Source organism: Stenella coeruleoalba (genome assembly GCF_951394435.1).
Source record: "Stenella coeruleoalba genome assembly, chromosome: 17".
NCBI lineage: Eukaryota > Metazoa > Chordata > Mammalia > Artiodactyla > Delphinidae > Stenella > Stenella coeruleoalba.
The window spans coordinates 67,124,340-67,143,083 of NC_137163.1; the positions used below are offsets into that span (position 1 = coordinate 67,124,340).

The following is an 18,744-nucleotide window of genomic DNA, read 5'->3' on the forward strand; positions in this document are numbered from 1 at the left end:
TTTAGCAGAATTCCCTAGGTAGGGTTCCCTAAAACCCGAGGCTAACCAAGTGGTTTACTGATGGGAGTCTCTTTAAGTGAAACCTGTAAGAGACTAAAGGAAGCAGGAGAAGACGGGAAGAAGCTAGGCAAAGATATGGGTTCAGCTAATGTCTACTCTCAGCCTACCCCATAAGGAGCTCTGCAATGTTAAATGACAACTCAGTCTTATTTTAGTCAGTCATTGGTTGATGGTGAACCCAGGCATCTCTGGGCAGGATGGCTCCCACTGAGTTGAAACCATCCTCTGGAGAAGGGTGAGTCCATAATCACCCAATATTCACAGGAGTTGAAGGATGGGTCACACTGCCCTACTGAAGGGTAACCGAGCAGGAACCAGCCAGGCTTACTATATGGCATTTTGAAGGGTGAATCAGAATGGCAGGAGCCTGAAGAATTAGATAAAGATATGAAAGGTAATACCATCTGAGCTTGGATAGTGGCTGTGTAGGTAAAATAATGGCTCTTCCCAAAGATGTCCACATCCCAATCCCCAAACCTCTAAATATGTTACATTACATGGCAAAAGGGGCTTTGCATGATTAAGGTTAAAGATGCTAAAATGAGATTATCCAGATTAGCTGGGTGGCCCCAAACTAATCACAGGATTTCATACAAGTGGACAGCTTTTCCGGGATTCACTTAGAGAGAAATGAGACACTGCTGCTAGTTTTGAAGATGCAGAAAAGGGACCATGCACCAGGAATGCAGCAGCCTTTAGAAAGTGGAAAAGGCAAGGTAACACCTTTCTCCTAGAACTTCAGGAAGGAATGAAGCCCTATTACACCTGATTTTAACCCAGGAAGGCGCATGGTTTAACTTCTAAACTACAGAACTGTATGATAATAAATTGGTGCTGTTTCAATTTGTTACAACAGCAGTAGAAAACAATACGATGGCTAAGAAAAGGGAAAGGAAAAGACTAATGAATAAGACATTTATTGAAGTCTCACAATTTTTAAAAGAGCCTTAAAAATAACATTAGCTTCTGTTTTATTTTTCCATCTTAAGTAGAATTAATAATTCTTAATACCTTTATCAGAATTCATAAACTAACTTTAAAAGTCACAGAAAAAATAACTTCAGTGAAATAATAAGTGAATTAGAATATGACAGTTAAAGATCAGTATTTTATAAAGGTTAAGAAAAGTAGATCTTTAGTGAGCCCCCAAAATTGTTAATGGAAGATTAAAAGGAAGAAGCTGTATTGATTTTTATTACTATATTAAAGACACAGGTGTCAGCTCAACACCCATTTAAATCATTCTTTTTTTAAAATAAATTTAATTTTTTTATACAGCAGGTTCTTATTACTCATCCATTTTATACACATTAGTGTATACATGTCAATACCAATCACACAGTTCATCACACTCCCAGCCCCACCCCCCCGCCGCTTTCCCCCCTTTGTGTCCATACGTTTGTTCCCTACATCTGTGTCTCTTTTTCTGCCCTGCAAACTGGTTCATCCATACCATTTTTCTAGGTTCCACATATATGTGTTAATATACGATATTTGATTTTCTCTTTCTGACTTACTTCACTCTGTATGACAGTCCCTAGGTCCGTCCATGTCTCTACAAATGACCCAATTCCGTTCCTTTTTATGGCTGAGTAATATTCCATTGTATATATGTACCACATCTTCTTTATCCATTCGTCTGTCGATGGGCATTTAGGTTGCTTCCATGACCTGACTATTGTCAATAGTGCTGCAGTGAACATTGGGGTTCATGTGTCTTTTTGAATTATGGTTTTCTCTGAGTATATGCCCAGTAGTGGAATTGCTGGGTCATATGGTAATTCTATTTTTAGTTTTTTAAGGAACCTCCATATTGTTATCCATAGTGGCTGTATCAATTTACATTCCCAGCAACAGTGCAAGAGGGTTCCCTTCTCTCCACACCCTCTCCAGCATTTGTTGTTTGTAGATTTGCTGATGATATCCATTCTAACTGGGGCAAGGTGATACCTCATTGTAGTTTTGATTTGCATTTCTCTAATGATTAGTGCTGCTGAGCAGCTTTTCATGTGCTTCTTGGCCATCTGTATGTCTTCTTTGGAGAAATGTCTATTTAGGTCTTCTGCCCATTTTTTGATTGGGCTGTTTGTTTTTTTAATACTGAGTTGCGTGAGCTGTTTATATATTTTGGAGATTAATCCTTTATCCGCTGATTTGTTTGCAAATTTTTTCTCCCATTCTGAGGGTTGTCTTTTCGTCTTGTTTATAGTTTCCTTTGCTGTGCAAAAGCTCTGAAGTTTCCTTAGGTCCCATTTGTTTAATTTTGTTTTTATTTCCATTACTCTAGGAGGTGGGTCAAAAAAGATCTTGCTGTGATTTATGTCAAAGAGTGATCTTCCTATGTTTTCCTCTAAGAGTTTTTAAATCATTCTTTTTGACTACAGGTTTAGTACCAGCCTAAGATTCACATTTTCTTAGCGAGAAAAATGGAAGACTGTGCGCTTCATGGTCAGCAGAGGGCGCCATGGGGCAGGCTCTCCCTCTCCCCCAAGGGGCAGGCAAAGGATGGTGCTTTGGCTCTGGAAGCCTGTGTGTCCTCTGTATAACTTTGCACTCCTGAATATCAGATGTGAGAGTGGGAACAATCTTTTTGCACTGACATAATTTTTTTCAATAAAAGCTTATTTATGACAATAGTTGGCATCTTCCTATTGAAAAATAATAAATATGTAATAAATTTCAGCAATTTCCACAGAGTCTTCAAAAATGGGAACATTAGGTAAGTAGTGAAAATCTGCAGTTTATGCAACTTAGTTAAATGGAAACTCCCCTGAGCTAGTGCTTAGAAGAGAGGAGGTGAGAAGGGGGAGGACGTATCCTAAGGATGATATTTAACCAAGTGTCAAGGCTTCCACATTTTTATCCAATGAAGGTGAAATCCATTTTCAGTTCAAAGAACAATTAGTATGTCCTTTAGCTCACCAAAAAAAAAGGCTGACGTAGATACTAACCAGGCTGCAAGTCAGAGCCCAGGAAAAAAAGGGAAGGACAAGGGCCAAGCAGTCTCACAAGCTAATTTATGGCTCAGGCAGGCAGGGCTTTGCAGAATATACTGGAAGGAGCAAAAAAATGAACCCAGAAATAGTGATAATTATGTCTTTGCACTTAGAATGAACACAAAAAATAAATACAAGACAGGGATTATTAAATTTCTGCAAATTATAAGGAAAGTCACGGTACAAGGAGGAGACGAGCTGGGGCAAAGACAGTGATGGACAGCAGAGGACTAGAAGAGCAGGACAAAGCTGGAAGACCTCACCTGCCACTTATTCTACTTGCTATGGTATATAGTCAGAATCTGGTTTTGCACATAGTACAGATTGAAATTTAAATAATTTTAAAATATTAGGATGGTTTATCAATTCTTTTTTTTTTTTTTTTTTTTTCGGTACGCAGGCCTCTCACTGTCATGGCCTCTCCCGTTGCGGAGCACAGGCTCCGGACGCACAGGCTCAGCAGCCATGGCTCACGGGCCCAGCCGCTCCGCGGCATGTGGGATCTCCCCGGATCAGGGCACGAACCCGTGTCCCCTGCATCAGCAGGCGGACTCTCAACCACTGTGCCACCAGGGAAGCCCTATCAATTCATATTTAAAAGTACATTCATAAATTTCATTTATTTAGTGAATCAGAAATGTATTTTTGGGTATGAAACTCAAAAGGTATAGTCCTATTTGGAATAGAAGGATACTAACTTTATTGCTTTTGTAAATTATAATTATTACCTTATAGTTTATTATTTTAAAATGTCATGACTTATATAATCCCATTTTTTGCACTTTCTTTCTACCTATATATCACTTTCTTTCTACCTATATATCTAGGCACCAAGCCAAATTTCAATATGTTTTCTCTTTAGAGAGACATCTGGACCAATGTTCACCAAATACTGATGGCTATTTCTAGGTGCTTCTCTTTTTTCCAATACGATGTCAGATTTTTTTTCAGCCACAACAGACTGAATGCAGAAGCAGATATGAAAATCTAAAATTTTCAATTAAACCAGACAGTAAAAAGATTATTTTCAAAAATGTATAAACAATGCCACTTTCTCACAAATATCTTGTTTTGGAAAATGAAGTATTTTTCATAAAAATGTTATTTTTGTGAAATGGTTTTATCAGTGCTATTTTTAAAATGAATAAACATGTAAAATTTTTATCAGTTTTAAATTCTAACATGGCAAATATTGATAAATGAAACCTATATAAATTAAAGCTTTTGGGGTCCTCTACATAATTTTTAGGAGTATAAAGGGGTCCTAAGACCAAAAAAAATGAGAACTTCTATTTCAATGACTCCTAAATGTATAACTCTAAATCAAATCTCACTCATGAGCAAGAACTCATATAAATATGTTTCATAGACAACTCAAACTAAACAATTCAAAAGAGAAATCTTGACGCCACCCCAACCTGCCAAATGTGCTGTTTCCCCAGGTTCTCCAATGCTGTCAAGTGGCACCACAATTCACCTACTTGCTCATCTCCCAAACCTAGGAATCATCACTGACTGATTTCTTCTACAACTGATCTATTAGCAAGTTCCACTGACATTACTGTTAAAATATATTCCTAATCATATCACTTCTCACCACCTTCACAACTATCACCCCAGTCCAAGGCACCATGATATTCCCTTGGCATCTTGGAATTAAAAAAAAAAAATCTGACTGAGTAAGGTTTCTAATGGGTAGCTATAGAAAAGTACAAGTGTCTTCCATATCACCATGATCATCATCATCATCTAGATACAGGCAGAATCCAAATAGTTCATATTAGTTTTCATTTTTAATATAGTGATTCAGTGATTACAGTGATTCAGCTTTCTCTAACCAAATTCTAAAACTCTCAACTCAAAAGAACAGGTGATATTATATATTTCATGCAATAACTTTCTTAAAGCATATAACTTTGAAAGTTTTAAAATGTTAGCACCAACTAAATTACATTTGAACACTTTATGTTTCAGAAACTCTTTCATTTAGACAATGGATTAAAATGTAAGTTCTATATTTTATTTTCATTAGATGGTTCAACGTACCTTATCGAGTTCCTCTGAAATTGCAATACCTGGGATTCAAGAGAGAGAGAAATAAAAAGTTTTAGAAGCAATCCTTAATAACCCAATCTTAAAAACAAAAACGAAAGTTCCAATTTGTAGAACTAGTGCATTTTCCATGCTATTTTTTCTTTTTAAGAGTGCTTCAAAATAATGTGGTACCATCCTTTCTACTGATGAAAACAAATTAGAAATTTAAGTCACTATACCAGCGTGAACTGCTGGAACAATGCAAATGATGCAACAAAAACAAAACAAATACCAAACAAAACAGGCACCTACAAGCCTACCAGCTTGTAGGCTATTAAATGCAGAGCTAACTTGCAAAGACAACTGTAGAGATGTTGTCTTTATGTGATAATGACAATCAAGTGCAACTTAGCCTGTTACAATTTTGTTCTCTTTTAAGAACTGATTCAGATTCCTAGAGTGATAAAACATTAAGGCAGAAAGGTGGTTGTAGGTCATGTATTTTAATTCCCCTATCCTCACAAGCTCCCCTTCTCCCATCTACACACTCCTCAATGTACATCAGTCCAATTTCTGTCTTTACCATTCTTCCAAAATTGTTCTAAGTTAGTAATGTAAAAAGTTTTAGTCCTTAATTTATTTCTCTGTGATGAGAGAGACTCTGTTAACCCCACTCTCTTTCTTGAAATGCTACCCTACCTTTTCTATTCTCCTTTGTCTCCTTCACAGGAATACTCTTCTCTGGGGGTAGGGAGTCCTTGCCTGAAATGCCAAGGGTACACTTCCCTTGGTAACCTACCCCATACCACTGACATTTTTATTCCTCTATATGGTGATGACCAGCAAATCTTTATCACCAGCACAGTCTTTCTTCCGAGCCAGCTGCTGAATCCCTGTGGGCATTTCAGTCGTAACACGTCAGGCTAAAGACATCCTCCTCCCATTGTCTCACTTCCCCTTCTGTTTGAAGGATGCTGTGCCTATGGTTGCACACAGGCACTGTGGCCAGGCACTGGAGCAGGTGTGGCCAGCCCTCAGGTTTAGGACATAGGACAGAGGGAAGCTGGTGTCAAACCCCAGTGTTGCTGTTTTTTGGTTTTTTTTTTATGTTGCCATGAGAAACTAGAGGGCAGGTCTTCACAAAAGCCGTGAAGGCTCCCTTCCTGCCCAGTGTTAGGAGACAGGGATGTTGACAGCCCCTCTCTCACTGCAGCCTCTAGCACTGGCTCAGTCTCTCTCAGCTTCAGCACTTTGTTCACGGTCCTGTGTCAGAGCACTGAGCTCTATCTTCCCTTTCCTGAGAAAGTATGTGGGCTGAAGGTGGTTTCATTTTTTTGTTGCTTTTTAATTGTATATCTTTTTGTATGACAAAAACTATATTTTGTACTTAACCAGATATATTTTTCACCCCAGGTGGGGGGTATTCTTTGTAAAAAATAAATAAATGAAATAAAATAAAGGTTTTTTTTTAACAGCAAAAAGTTTGTTTTCTTGTCTCTGAGATGGTGTTGAAGAAGTTATTAGAAAGAAAATGTGTCCAAAAGAGTGTTCCCTCTACTTCACAATTCACATGGTTGAACACCCTGTAGAGAAACCATTTCCTATTGACCGTAATGAATACAGTGAGAATGTGGGTTGGCGGGGTGAAGAGGGAAGGAATTTGAGCTACTTTGTCTTTTGTCCAATTCACCAAAGAACTGTAGTGGGATCTTCCGGTGGTCCAAGCTAGTTTTCTCCATCTATAGTTAATCATTACTAAATTCCTTCAACTTAGTTGAAGGGAGTGCATGAGGCTTTTCTTGATTTCTGTTTTGTTTAATGAGCTCTTGAAATACAGGGAAATGAAGTTTGTGAGGGGATTTGGAAGGAAAGGGTTATGGGTTTCTTTCATAATTTGGTTTCATCATGGAGTTTCTTCCAGTATAAGCCTGGTTTATATGCCAGAAGACATAATACAGGACTTAAGGATTTAGAGTTATGACCATCAAGTTATTTGAAGGCAGCTATCGTTTTTTTATCTCCGTAGCTCCCATTACAGTTCATATCCAAGCACATGATCATAACCCAGTAAATGTTTGCTGAATATTCAAACCAAGCCTCATTCCTTAGGATATGCTTCAACAGTTTCTGTTACTTCCTTGTAGAGTAATAACAACAGACTGATGGCACAATTCCACCTCTAACTGAAATGATTTTTATTATTCCTAAAGGAGTGACTAGGAGTGACTAGTGATGAGAAACCCTGAGATGGCAGCGGTTAGCATACTTTCTGATTTCTGGTTCATTTAAACCTTTGCAGACAAATCTAGTCCTAGCCCTTATTTGGGGGTTGGCTTTTCTATGGACCTCCACATAATAATTCCAAACCTCAGGCTCCTGGAAGTTCATAAAATCAATGTAAATTGAACAGAAAGTAGGACTGAAAAGATTCTTTTCCACTTCAATCTTTGTCTGCATCTATCTTTCATTCTCAGCAGCTCTTTTGCTCTCTCCTCACTGTCTCTGTCTGTTTTTCTTTACCAAGGTGTCAGTCTCTAGCTCTGCTGTCATGATGACTATCACCTTCCTGGGCCAAGAGACTAGGAAAATTCTGAAGTCCAAGGAAACACAGAAAATAAGAACAGACTGAAGCCAGCGTTCAGCAGACTCTAAAGCACAAGAAAGAATGAACTGGGTTGGAAGAGAAAATCTGAAAGTAGTCTCAAGAAAATGAACCTGAGTAAAGATCCCCTCTCTGCTTAGGTACGGAGTGTCTGTGGAGGACACTTTACCAGTTGCTCTAATATCTCAGTCCACTAAACTAGTAAATTAATCACACACAAAGCAGAAAAAATACTATGCCCTACTTCATCTCAACAAATGGCATCATTCTTCCCCTTGTAGATAAAACCAGAAACACACATGTATTCAAGATGAATTCTTCATAACAGTATTCTACAAAATTCTTCTTTGGTAAAAACTGTTGGTAATTAAGAATTTTTACGTGTCACTACACTAAAACAGAGTCCGGCCATGACTTTGGGGGTTTGGGGTGACCTAAGCTTAACAATTATTCAGGAACTTGCTGTATTATGAAGGTACCTGCTTCAACAATTCAGGGAGAGAACGCTTCATGAAGGGAGCATTGCAGCGGGACAGCATCACTACTGACTGAGTGTGGGGAAGAACTCTGAGATATTCTAATGAGTCTACAGTAGGGAGTACCTCTGAGACAGGCAGATCCCACAGCTTTCTGAGCAATGATAAACATGTCTAGAGGTCTAGCATATCACACACTTATGAATATTTGGGTTTAAAAAATATATGAAATTATTCAGGCTCACCTGGAATAACTCAGATTTCAAGATAATGTAGGAATTTTATACAGTACCAAATGGTTTATGTAAACATATCAGTCCAGTTTATAGAAGCCAAATATATATTTCAAATGCTTATATTTACATTGATACAATTATTACAAAAATGTTCCTTTCCAGTATGATTTCAAGATTAGAACTGAATATATTGTTTAAAAATAAATGTTTAAAAGACTTAATCTATTTTAAAAGACAGAAAGGGAGAGTAGATACATAAAACAAAATTTTCTTTCTCATCCAAAATCATAAAAATTAGATATCTGGAATTAAATAACCCATTACCCAATTGTCTGAGATTTCTGAAACTCCCTTGATTATTTTTAACTTTCTGCATTAATGCCCTTGGCCCTGCAAAAAGAGTTTCCTCACTCAGTTTTTAGAAAGTTATCAGTTGGTCTTTAAATTTCTTTTACACCTCAGACTTATGAATCCATTATTCATAAAGATAGCAGCAATACTTCACCTATCTAGAGTGTAGCCAAGAACTTCCAGGTAAGTAAGTCAAGAGACCTTAACGACCTTGAATGGTCAAAATGCATGTCACACAGAACTTGCACCTCACTTGTGAGCTAGCTCTGTACATCCTCTGTTCACTGTCCATTTTAGCAAGTATCAGAAGCTGTTGTGCAGGGCCAAGAAATTTTACCAATGGAAAATTAAGATGAAGACAAAGGTTGCTATGAAGACATATTAAAGTATAAGAAGTGATGAGTCCCACAATAAAGCTCAAACTAACTAAATGGGGAACTTGGTTTGGGGAAGAAATGATGCCTCTAATCGTTCTAAATGTCTGGTCTTACATATTTTTTCAGATACCTATTATTATATTTTCTTAACATTTAAATATTTTGATGATTTTTACCTAAGAATTTATCTAAATAAATACTATACATTGTATAATTCTTTAGGCTCTCTATTATCCATGTCAAATTGCCTAGAATATTATTCACTTTTTGTATTTCGATTTTAATCAAAGCTTAACCTATTGAAAGAATATTAAAGACACGCTTCTTTACAGAAGCAGGAAGCTCTAATGAGAACCATTCATACTGAGTAGCCAGGATAGTTCTCCCAGCACCAAGCAGAACATTCACAGCTGTTCCCTGAGATGAGATTCACAACTTTTAGGCACTTCATTAACTCTCAAAATCCATCATATTTTAAGGTATATTTTTAAATTTTATAGAAACTGAGGGGCAGTGGGGAACAGAATTTGCGAGAGAAAATACAGTGGGTTGCCACAATATGTTGTAAGGAAAGAAGGCCCAGGATTTGATTATGGGACTCTTGATGCACACTGGATCACATGGTCTTCCTAAAAGCCCAAGTGAGATCTTACAGGAGACACTGTCCTTTCAGAGTAGCCAGAGAGGCTTGGCTTAGGGCAGCAATGGTGTCCCAGATAGAAGTGGGCTTCTTGGAAACGAACAGGGGGAAATGAGTTCCTTCAGAAACTAAGCTTCTCTTCTAGATAAAGAGGCAAGGGCTCCCACAGGCATATCGGAGGTTGGTTCCTGATTCTGCTGTACTGCAAACCTATCTGGATACTTTCATTTGTGTCCTTCAAATTATGGGCCTTTCCGTTTATTCCAACCCTCAGAGAGGTCTCAGTGGTATCAGGAATTTCTTCCAAAACAGTTCTCACATTCCAAGCTGCGCTAGATCAAGTAAACAGGGGCCACCTGCTCCACCAAGCTTTCCATTCTCCCAGGCATCAGGTTAGCCCTAGAGTTAGAATCAGGTGGCAGCTAAGACAAATGAAAGTAGCAAATTTTCACGATTCTTTACAGCTTAGTCAGTGTAATTCATTTCATGAGAGTAGATCAGAAAATTCATATGGTATAAACTGGAAGTAGCTATTTTCCAAAGTCTGACTCCCTATTGGAAAAAATCCCAATGATATCAGAATTGTAAAGACAGATTACCCCGATTCTGCCTTTTGCAAAAAGCCTATTTGATTTCATTTGGTCAAACCGATACATATTTATCACAGAACAAAATAAAAAATATAATAAAGGGAAAAGGAAAACAAGTCTCCACTCATAAATAAGGATAACAGTTTCTTGTGAATTCTTCCAAAGAATTTTTTGAGCGTATACAGGCATACATACAAATGCGGTATGCCTCTATATGCATATATAAAACAAAATTAAAGGCAAACATACTATTTTGTTATCTGCTTTTTGTATAAAACTCTATTTTTATATTAGTAACTATTTTCTACAGTATCATTTTTAATGACTATAAAGTATACCATTGTGTGAATGTACCGTGATTTCTTTATCCATTTTTCTCTCTCTAATAAAAGATACTTAATTTCCAGCTTTTCCTATTATTGCAGGAAACAATGCAAGCACAGCTTGGCGATGCCTGCACACACGATGAATGTGTTTGCCATCTTTTTTTTTTTTTTACCAAGTTATCTGCCACTTCGGACAGCTAGATTTTCTGAAATATTTTCTCTCCCTGATTTTTTGAAAGCATTCTACCTTGGTTTTCAACCTACCTGTCTGAAAATTCCTTTTCAGTGTCAACTAGATCACTTTTCTTCCTGTATCTCAAATGTTGATGGTATGTGTTTGGGGGAGGGCTCTTTTTCCCTATATGCTAAAGATTCCTGTACCTATATCCCTAATCAAATTTATTCTCCAAATAGCAATTTACACACACGTGCACGCGCGCGCGCGCACACACACACACACACACACACTTGACTGCTGGGAACAGAGGAGGGCTATCCACACCATTTGGATGTACCAAAGGTGTTTGAAACAACATTCCTCCTCCACCCTCAAACCCTCTTGAATTCCTATCTGAGGCAGAGGCAGCACCCAGTCACCTTGATTATAAACAAAACCAAAAAAATAAAACAATCTAAGCACATCATTCTCTCTTTATCCTCACACCTCTTTCATATCAGTGAGTCTTAACCATATAATCTTCTACACTTCTTAAACCAGCGGTCCCCAATCTTTTTGCACCAGGGACTGGTCGCATGGAAGAATTTGTCCACGGATGCGGGGGGAGGGCGGGGATGGTCCAGGCGGTGATGCGAGTGACGGGGAGCAGGTGATGAGGTTTTGCTCGCTTGCCCACCGCTCACCTCCTGCCGTGCGGCCTGGCTGCTAACACGCAGCTGACCAGTACCAATACCTGTCTTAAACCATTCCCTCTTTTCTATCCCGCAGCTACCGCTCTATTTCAGGCTCTCTTCATCTGGTTTTCGCCCTGAGACGTGAACCATATCAATTCCATCTTCCACGTGGCACCAGAGTGATCGTTCGGAAACACAGGATCATCTTCACCCCCAACGCCCCTGCCACCTAGACCTCCACCTTCGTTGACTTTATTACTCACTTCACCCTTAACGCATCAACAGTACAAAATTTTCTTCTTTCTCTGAAAGTTTTCTGTGAATTTTCTTCCTTCTTTTTACACACATGCTTTTCTGTCAGGAACCTCCCACTTCATGACACATCTTCACTCTCCTTTTACCTTAGCTTTACCTTTTTATCCTTACGGACTCTACTCAGATATATTCTTCACCACGTTGGCCCTACACCTCCTTGTTGAAGGCTCCCACACGTCTCCTTACAAGGCTTTGAAATTCTGCTTTTCACAACTGTCTCTCCTACTAAAAGGTAAACTTGAGGTCTGCATGCAATGAACAAACAATGACCACATCATCTGCTTCCATTTTCACTCACAGGCTATTATTCCCTAACTCCTCAGGCTGTTTGTCAGAAGAGACTTTTGGGGGATGTTCACGATTGCTGAACTAAAAAAGTCCTCTGTTATTTTTTTCCTGGCTGAGTCCAGATGGCTATTATCAGTCACAGAGCATAAATATCTGTCCTCTGTTCTCCCAACAGCTGGGCTTTTTTCCTTGGAAAAGCTCCAGCCAGTGTTTCACATGAACTACAATCTGTAGACCAATGTCTAAATGGGCTAAAGATACTCATCCTATCATAGCCTTCCTTCGCAGAAAACTGCCAAAGGCAGCAAAGGCCTTAGGCTCAGAAAAGCCTTGGGCTCCCACCTGCTTACCTATCTGTTTAATTTAATAGACAGCCCACAGTTAAAGCCAAAGGTCTCAGCAAACAAATCAAATATATCGAAACCAAAACCTATGTGATATGACATCAAAGGCCCACACTTAGAGAAGCAGAAGGTAGATGTGCAGTGAAGAAAGAGTAAGGGAGGGGTCACGGAGAAGATGGACCAGGAAGAAACGGAAGCAGAGGTGGCACTCGCCCAGCGAATTGGGACTGAATTATGCACTGATCACTGTGCTGCATGCTGGGGAGTCCAGGTGTCCCTGGACTCCCCGCAGCTCAGAGCTCAGAGAGCTGTGAAAGCAGATCACAGCATTTCAGCGTGTACAGAGCAAAGTACGGAAGCACAGAAAGAGGGGTACCAGATCCATTCCACAGGAAGACAGCAGCACTAAACCATCAAGTGGCATCTGAGCTGAGGCTAAAGAGAGGAGCAGAAATGAGCTTGGGGCAAGTGGGGGTGTGATTTCAGCGTAAGCAAATACATGAAATGCAGAAACATCACTGAGTGTGAAAAACTTCCCTGCTACCGGTGCACAAGTGGCCTGATGATGAGTCATGAGAGATGATACTGGACACATGACTAAGGGTCAGAGCATGGAGCACCTTCTATGAGGTTTTAAGGAGCCCTTGAACGTCTGCAACAAGTGGTGCCAAGTCTTCACTCTAGATCCATCCCACTGATTGCAGTGAGGGCTGTTTGGAGATACAGAGAAACAAGAGTGTGGATGGGAATGGTTATTCATGCTTCAAACTATTTCCGTATTTCTCCTGGGCTCACAAGCTAGACTACATTCCCCAGCCTCCCTTGCAGTCAGTTGTAGAAGGTGGGTGATGTCATGTGAGCACTTCCACCTCTAGGCATGAGAAACCACCCCCATAATCCTCTATTGTCTCCTTCTGCTTTCAGGACCCTTGGATCAGGTGCTAAAGATAGGAGAATAACAGGATAGAACTGTCTGCAACCCTGGAACACTATATGGAATGACTAAATACTTATACTGTATTAAGCCACAGAGATTTTGGCCATAAGACTCCCCTAACTTAGGGCCATGGTAATCCCTCCAGCCACAAGGTCACTGCACCTGTTTTGTCACTGCACCAGGGACTGCACCTGTTTTTTCTGTCACGGGGCAGGAATGACATGAAACAAAATGGAACATGTTAAATGGATAAACCAATGGTCTGGTCAGTGGTGCTGAGTGTGAATTAGAGGGTGCTAATGCGGCAGAGAAGAAAATCATACCCAAGATAGAGGGAAAATATCAAGACTTGGAAATTAATTATTAACAGTAAGGGAGAAAGACGAGTCTAGAAGGGCTCCAGGCTGGCTGAACCAGTAACTGATGATGCCAACAGCTGAGACAACGCATGAAGAAGAAAGGTCACAGTAAAGAAGGAGGTATGATCTACTTAGATATACTGAATTTAGCATGGCAGTGGGATATCCACCATCTTGTATAAAAGCATACACAGTCTGGATGGGAAATACACTTATCGGAGTTAGTTGTGTAGGGGTGATAATTAAATCTCTGAGGGAGGATAAGGCTGGACACAGAGAGCATTTGAAAGAACAGAGGCAGAGAATGAACTGTGGGAAGAGCATTCATAGCGGCAGGAAAGAAAGAGAAGTGTCAGAATGAAACCTACAAGATATGATGTGGAGAGATCCAGAAACGATCAAATGAGGGCCAAGTCCCAGAAACTCAGAGATCGGAGAGTTTGAAGGCAGACAAAGTAATCAACGGTGTTAAAACTACCAGAGCAATTCTGTAAGGTGAGGAAGAGTGTTCATTCAGTTTGACAACTTGGATTCAATTGGTGACCACAGTGAGAAAGGTCTGAGTAGAATGATGGCTGCAGTATGTAACCGCACTGAGGAGTGAGGGCAAGATGAGCAGGTGGAGACCATGCGTGTTAACTGTTCTTTTTGAAACTTTGGATGAAAGAGGAAGAAGGAATTCTGTTGTACCTCTGTGTGAGGTAACTCAACCTCAAGAGAAGGGCCTTTTTTTTTTTTTTCTCGCGGTACACAGGCCTCTCCCTGTTGCGGCCTCTCCCGTTGCGGAGCACAGGCTTCGGACGCACAGGCTCAGCGGCCATGGCTCACGGGCCCAGCCGCTCCGCGGCATGTGGGATCTTCCCGGACCGGGGCACGAACCCGTGTCCCCTGCATCGGCAGGCGGACTCTCAACCACTGCGCCACCAGGGAAGCCCTGAGAAGGGCTTTTGCGTGTGTCTGTTTTAACATTAGGTAGAGCTCTGGTGCTCAATGTGGGAGCCGCACGTGGCTAAGGAACATCTGAAGCATGGCTCGTCCATGCTGAGGTGTGCTGTAGAATAAAATTCACACCGGATTGTTGAAGCCTCGGTATGACAGGAAAAGAACATCAAATACCTCAATAATAATTTTTACATGGAATACAAATTAAACTGAAAATAATTTAGACACACTGGGTTCATATTTTATTAAAATTAATTTTAAATTCTTTTACCTTTTTTGAAATGTGCCTATTTGAACATATAAAAGCACACACGTGGCTCATATTACATTTCTGTTGGGCAGCACTCAGCTGAGGCATGTTACAGGCTGTTAGGGATAAACAGTAATAACGCTAATAATATCTGTGGCGGGCAGAATTCTAGGACGACTCCCAAGACACATACCTGTGCCGTCCTTTCCCTTTGAGTCTGCATGGTGGGACCACTGAAGATGAAAGGGTATCACTCTCTTGATTTAGTTACTAAACAGCTGACTAAGTCAACCAGAAGGAAGATGATCCTGGTGCCCCTGACCTAATCAGATGAGCCCTTTAAAAGAAGGCAAAGCTTCAGAGAGATGCGCCCCAGTGGCTTCAAAGAAGAAACAGTGCACTGTTGTTTCGAGAGGAGGAGGCCACGAGGCAAGGACCTGAGAATGGTCTCAGAACAGCCCCTGGCCAACAGCCAGTGAGAAAACAGGGATCGTAGTGCTGCAAGAGCAAGCACTGAATTTGACCAACGACAAGAATGAACTTAGAAGACCCCAAGCCCAGGTGAGATCACAGCCCCAACCGGTACCTTAATTTCAGCCTGCCCAGACCCTGAGCAGAGGACGCAGCTAACCAGCACCCGTACTCCTGAGGCACAGAAATCGTAAAATAATAAATCTGTACTCTTTAAAGCTGCTAAGTTTGTGGTAATTTGTTACACAATAATAGAAACTGAATATTATATCTAACATTTAATTAGCAACTATTTCATACCAGGTACCATACCAAGCACTTTAGATACAGCATCTCATGTGACAGTCACAAAACCTTTAGAAATAGTACCATGATTATTGCAATTTTACAGTAAAGGTGACACAAACACAGAGAGGTTAAGAAAGATTCCCAAGGTCACAAAACTAATAACTGGCATTATTCCAAGCCACCGAAGTTATTCTAACACGTATACCTTGAGGAGAGAATCACAGCATGAGGAGTGTCACAGTTCATGACTGACTTTGTTAAGATAAAGCGTTACATCGAGAGGTTTGCAAAAAGCCAGAAAGACAGCATGGTACAGTCTGCATAAGCTGACAGCTGTAGAGATGAGATAATTCTACCATTTTGAGGGATATAAACGATTTTTTGCTGTCAATCCCAACTAAATAACAAATACTTTAAAAGCATGTAACATCTTTCAGAAAGTAAAACTAAGATAAAGCAAAGACCAACCTTGCCAGAGAGAATTCTATCAGAGACTGTATGAAACTTAGGAGATCACTAAAAACTTTCACACTTTCCTGTGACACAGGAGAAGAAGGTCCACAATAACAAGACAATGAACATTCCTTTTGACTATAACTGGAGAAAAGACTCCATTCCCTAAGTCTTCCTAGTAAATAAAACAATGGTTAATAGTTATCATTAGATTAGAGAAAGAGTTACCAAGCCACAGCCATCATAAGAGTCAAACAAGATCAAACAAGAATGAACAGCATCCTCCTTCAGGAAGACGGAAGAACAGTTTGAGATTAAATAGCTCAATTCTGGGCAGTGAGATCAGTACATAAACATCACCACCTCAGGTGAACTGATAACTGAGTAGTTAGATACATGCTGGGCCTAAGACAAGACGTTAATATTAAATCTCAGCGAAAGTCACAGAAACTCAAGTCATCCAAGAAAGTAGCATCTTGTTCTAAAAGAGACTCAAAAAACATATACAGAGAAATGAGCGACCCCTCCCTGTGTGACCAACTGCTCCCTTATGCCACATAAACACCACCACTACTGCCACACAAAAAAGAGCCCCCTTAAAACGATCAGTGAAGCCGAAAACAACTCTCCGTCATACACATCACACACGTAGACGCTGAATGTTAGTTACACTGTATCCTGGCCAAGCTACGGACTCACCCAACAACTTCTCCGGCCCTGACTCTGTCCCAAGAGTAATGTCCCGAACCTGCATCTCTTCTACTCTCCTGATCAACCGCTACCCCAGCCATTTTCTCTCTCCAGACTTCCCTGCCTGCGTTAAATGAAGCCCTGTCATAGCTCCCACTCGCTTCTGCTCAGACGACTCAGTTGCGAGCCCCCATCTAAGGCTAGGTTTTCCTGGGACGGACCGCAGCGTGAACCTTGACACGTCTGCTACAGATCTGGGCAACTGCGTCAAACTCCTTTATTTAAAAGTTTTAGTTAGTGGTCAAATGCTTTCTTACAAATTAACAATGATATAACAAGTGTTTAAAAGGTAGTTGTCATGTTTTAAAGGACAAAACTTGACTAATACTATAAGTGAAGATGTGTAATAATTGGGCTTTTTCTTCAATCTTTTTTTAAACTCACGTTTATAGATAAATTGAGAGTCTATAAAGAGCCACAGACTCTGACCGAAGGGGTAAGACATACATACATATGCACACATACAGCCTTTGACGTGTTACTAGGTAAGGTTCTTTTCATGAACGTAATAATTAGCTGAAAACTCACTTTATCATTATTTGCTCCAATAGTAAATCCAGACAAAAGCAGGATTTTCTCGTACCCCAACCAAAGAGTTTCTACTAATGGCAAAATTACGAGACCCTATCGTAAGTCAAGTTAACTTCTGAGACAGGTTCACTGCACAAAAGTCTAATAAAAAAGGCTCTAGTAAATTATAAATTAAGAAGTATGAAAAAACGAAATCTCTCTCTATATATAAAATTGTAATACAATAAAATATAGTATATAAATACATAATTACAGTATAATACAATATATAAACACACACACACACACACATATATACATATATATATAAACTTCTCCCAAAATATATACCAAGGGAAATTTCTAACTTTAAAAAATATCATGGGGGCTTCCCTGGTGGCTCAGTGGTTGAGAATCTGCCTGCCAATGCAGGGGACACGGGTTTGAGGCCTGGTCTAGGAAGATCCCACATGCCGCGGAGCAACTGGGCCCGTGAGCCACAATTACTGAGCCTGCGCGTCTGGAGCCAGTGCTCTGCAACAAGAGAGGCCATGATAGTGAGAGGCCCGCGCACCGCGATGAAGAGTGGCCCCCGCTTTGCCACAACTAGAGAAAACCCTCGCACAGAAACGAAGACCCAACACAACCATAAATTAATTAATTAATTAACTAAAAAAAAAGTATCATGAAACTAGTAACACAACGCTATTTTACAAAACATACTGATCCTCAAATATAATCTACTACAATTTGCTAGTGTTCTATTTTCCATTTAAGAATCTTTAATATTCCACAATACCAGAAGAAAATTTTAGTGAGGCTATAGCATTAATACGCATCTAAAGGTGCCTAATTTTTAAAACTAAGAGCTACTTAGAACCAGAGAAAGATAGAAATACCTTGAACTCACTACTAAAAGCATAAAGTACATATGTATTTCTACATATACAATGCATTTATCAAATCAAAATATTTGTTTGTCTACTCTCACAACAATAACGTTTAAAAGTTTTTACTTGAAACGTATCATTTCAAACCTTCTCACCTATCAGAAGAGGGACACAGAATCATGTCTTCCTGATCTGGAGATGAGAGGACCAAGGCTCGTACAGGTTTAATGATTTACATAATGTTATTCACCTCACAGGTGGCAGAGCAAAACTTCCGACCCAGGCCCTAGGATTACAGATCATTGCTTTTACAAAAAGGTATGTTGCTAGGTTCTGAGAGGATTCGAAGAAGAATCTGGCCCAGTCACTATCCTTAAGAAGTTTAGAGACATCAGAAAGTCATGGAA

General features: G+C 39.9%; 1 protein-coding gene across 1 annotated transcript in view; it reads right to left on the minus strand.

Annotated features, from left to right (window-relative positions):
* The window catches only part of LOC307176407 (uncharacterized protein C8orf34 homolog), a 333,767-nt gene that overhangs the window by 244,409 nt on the left and 70,614 nt on the right, over nt 1-18,744 (minus strand). The window contains 1 exon segment of the mRNA XM_079902445.1: nt 5,103-5,131. Coding sequence (XP_079758571.1) covers nt 5,103-5,131 — 29 coding nt within the window.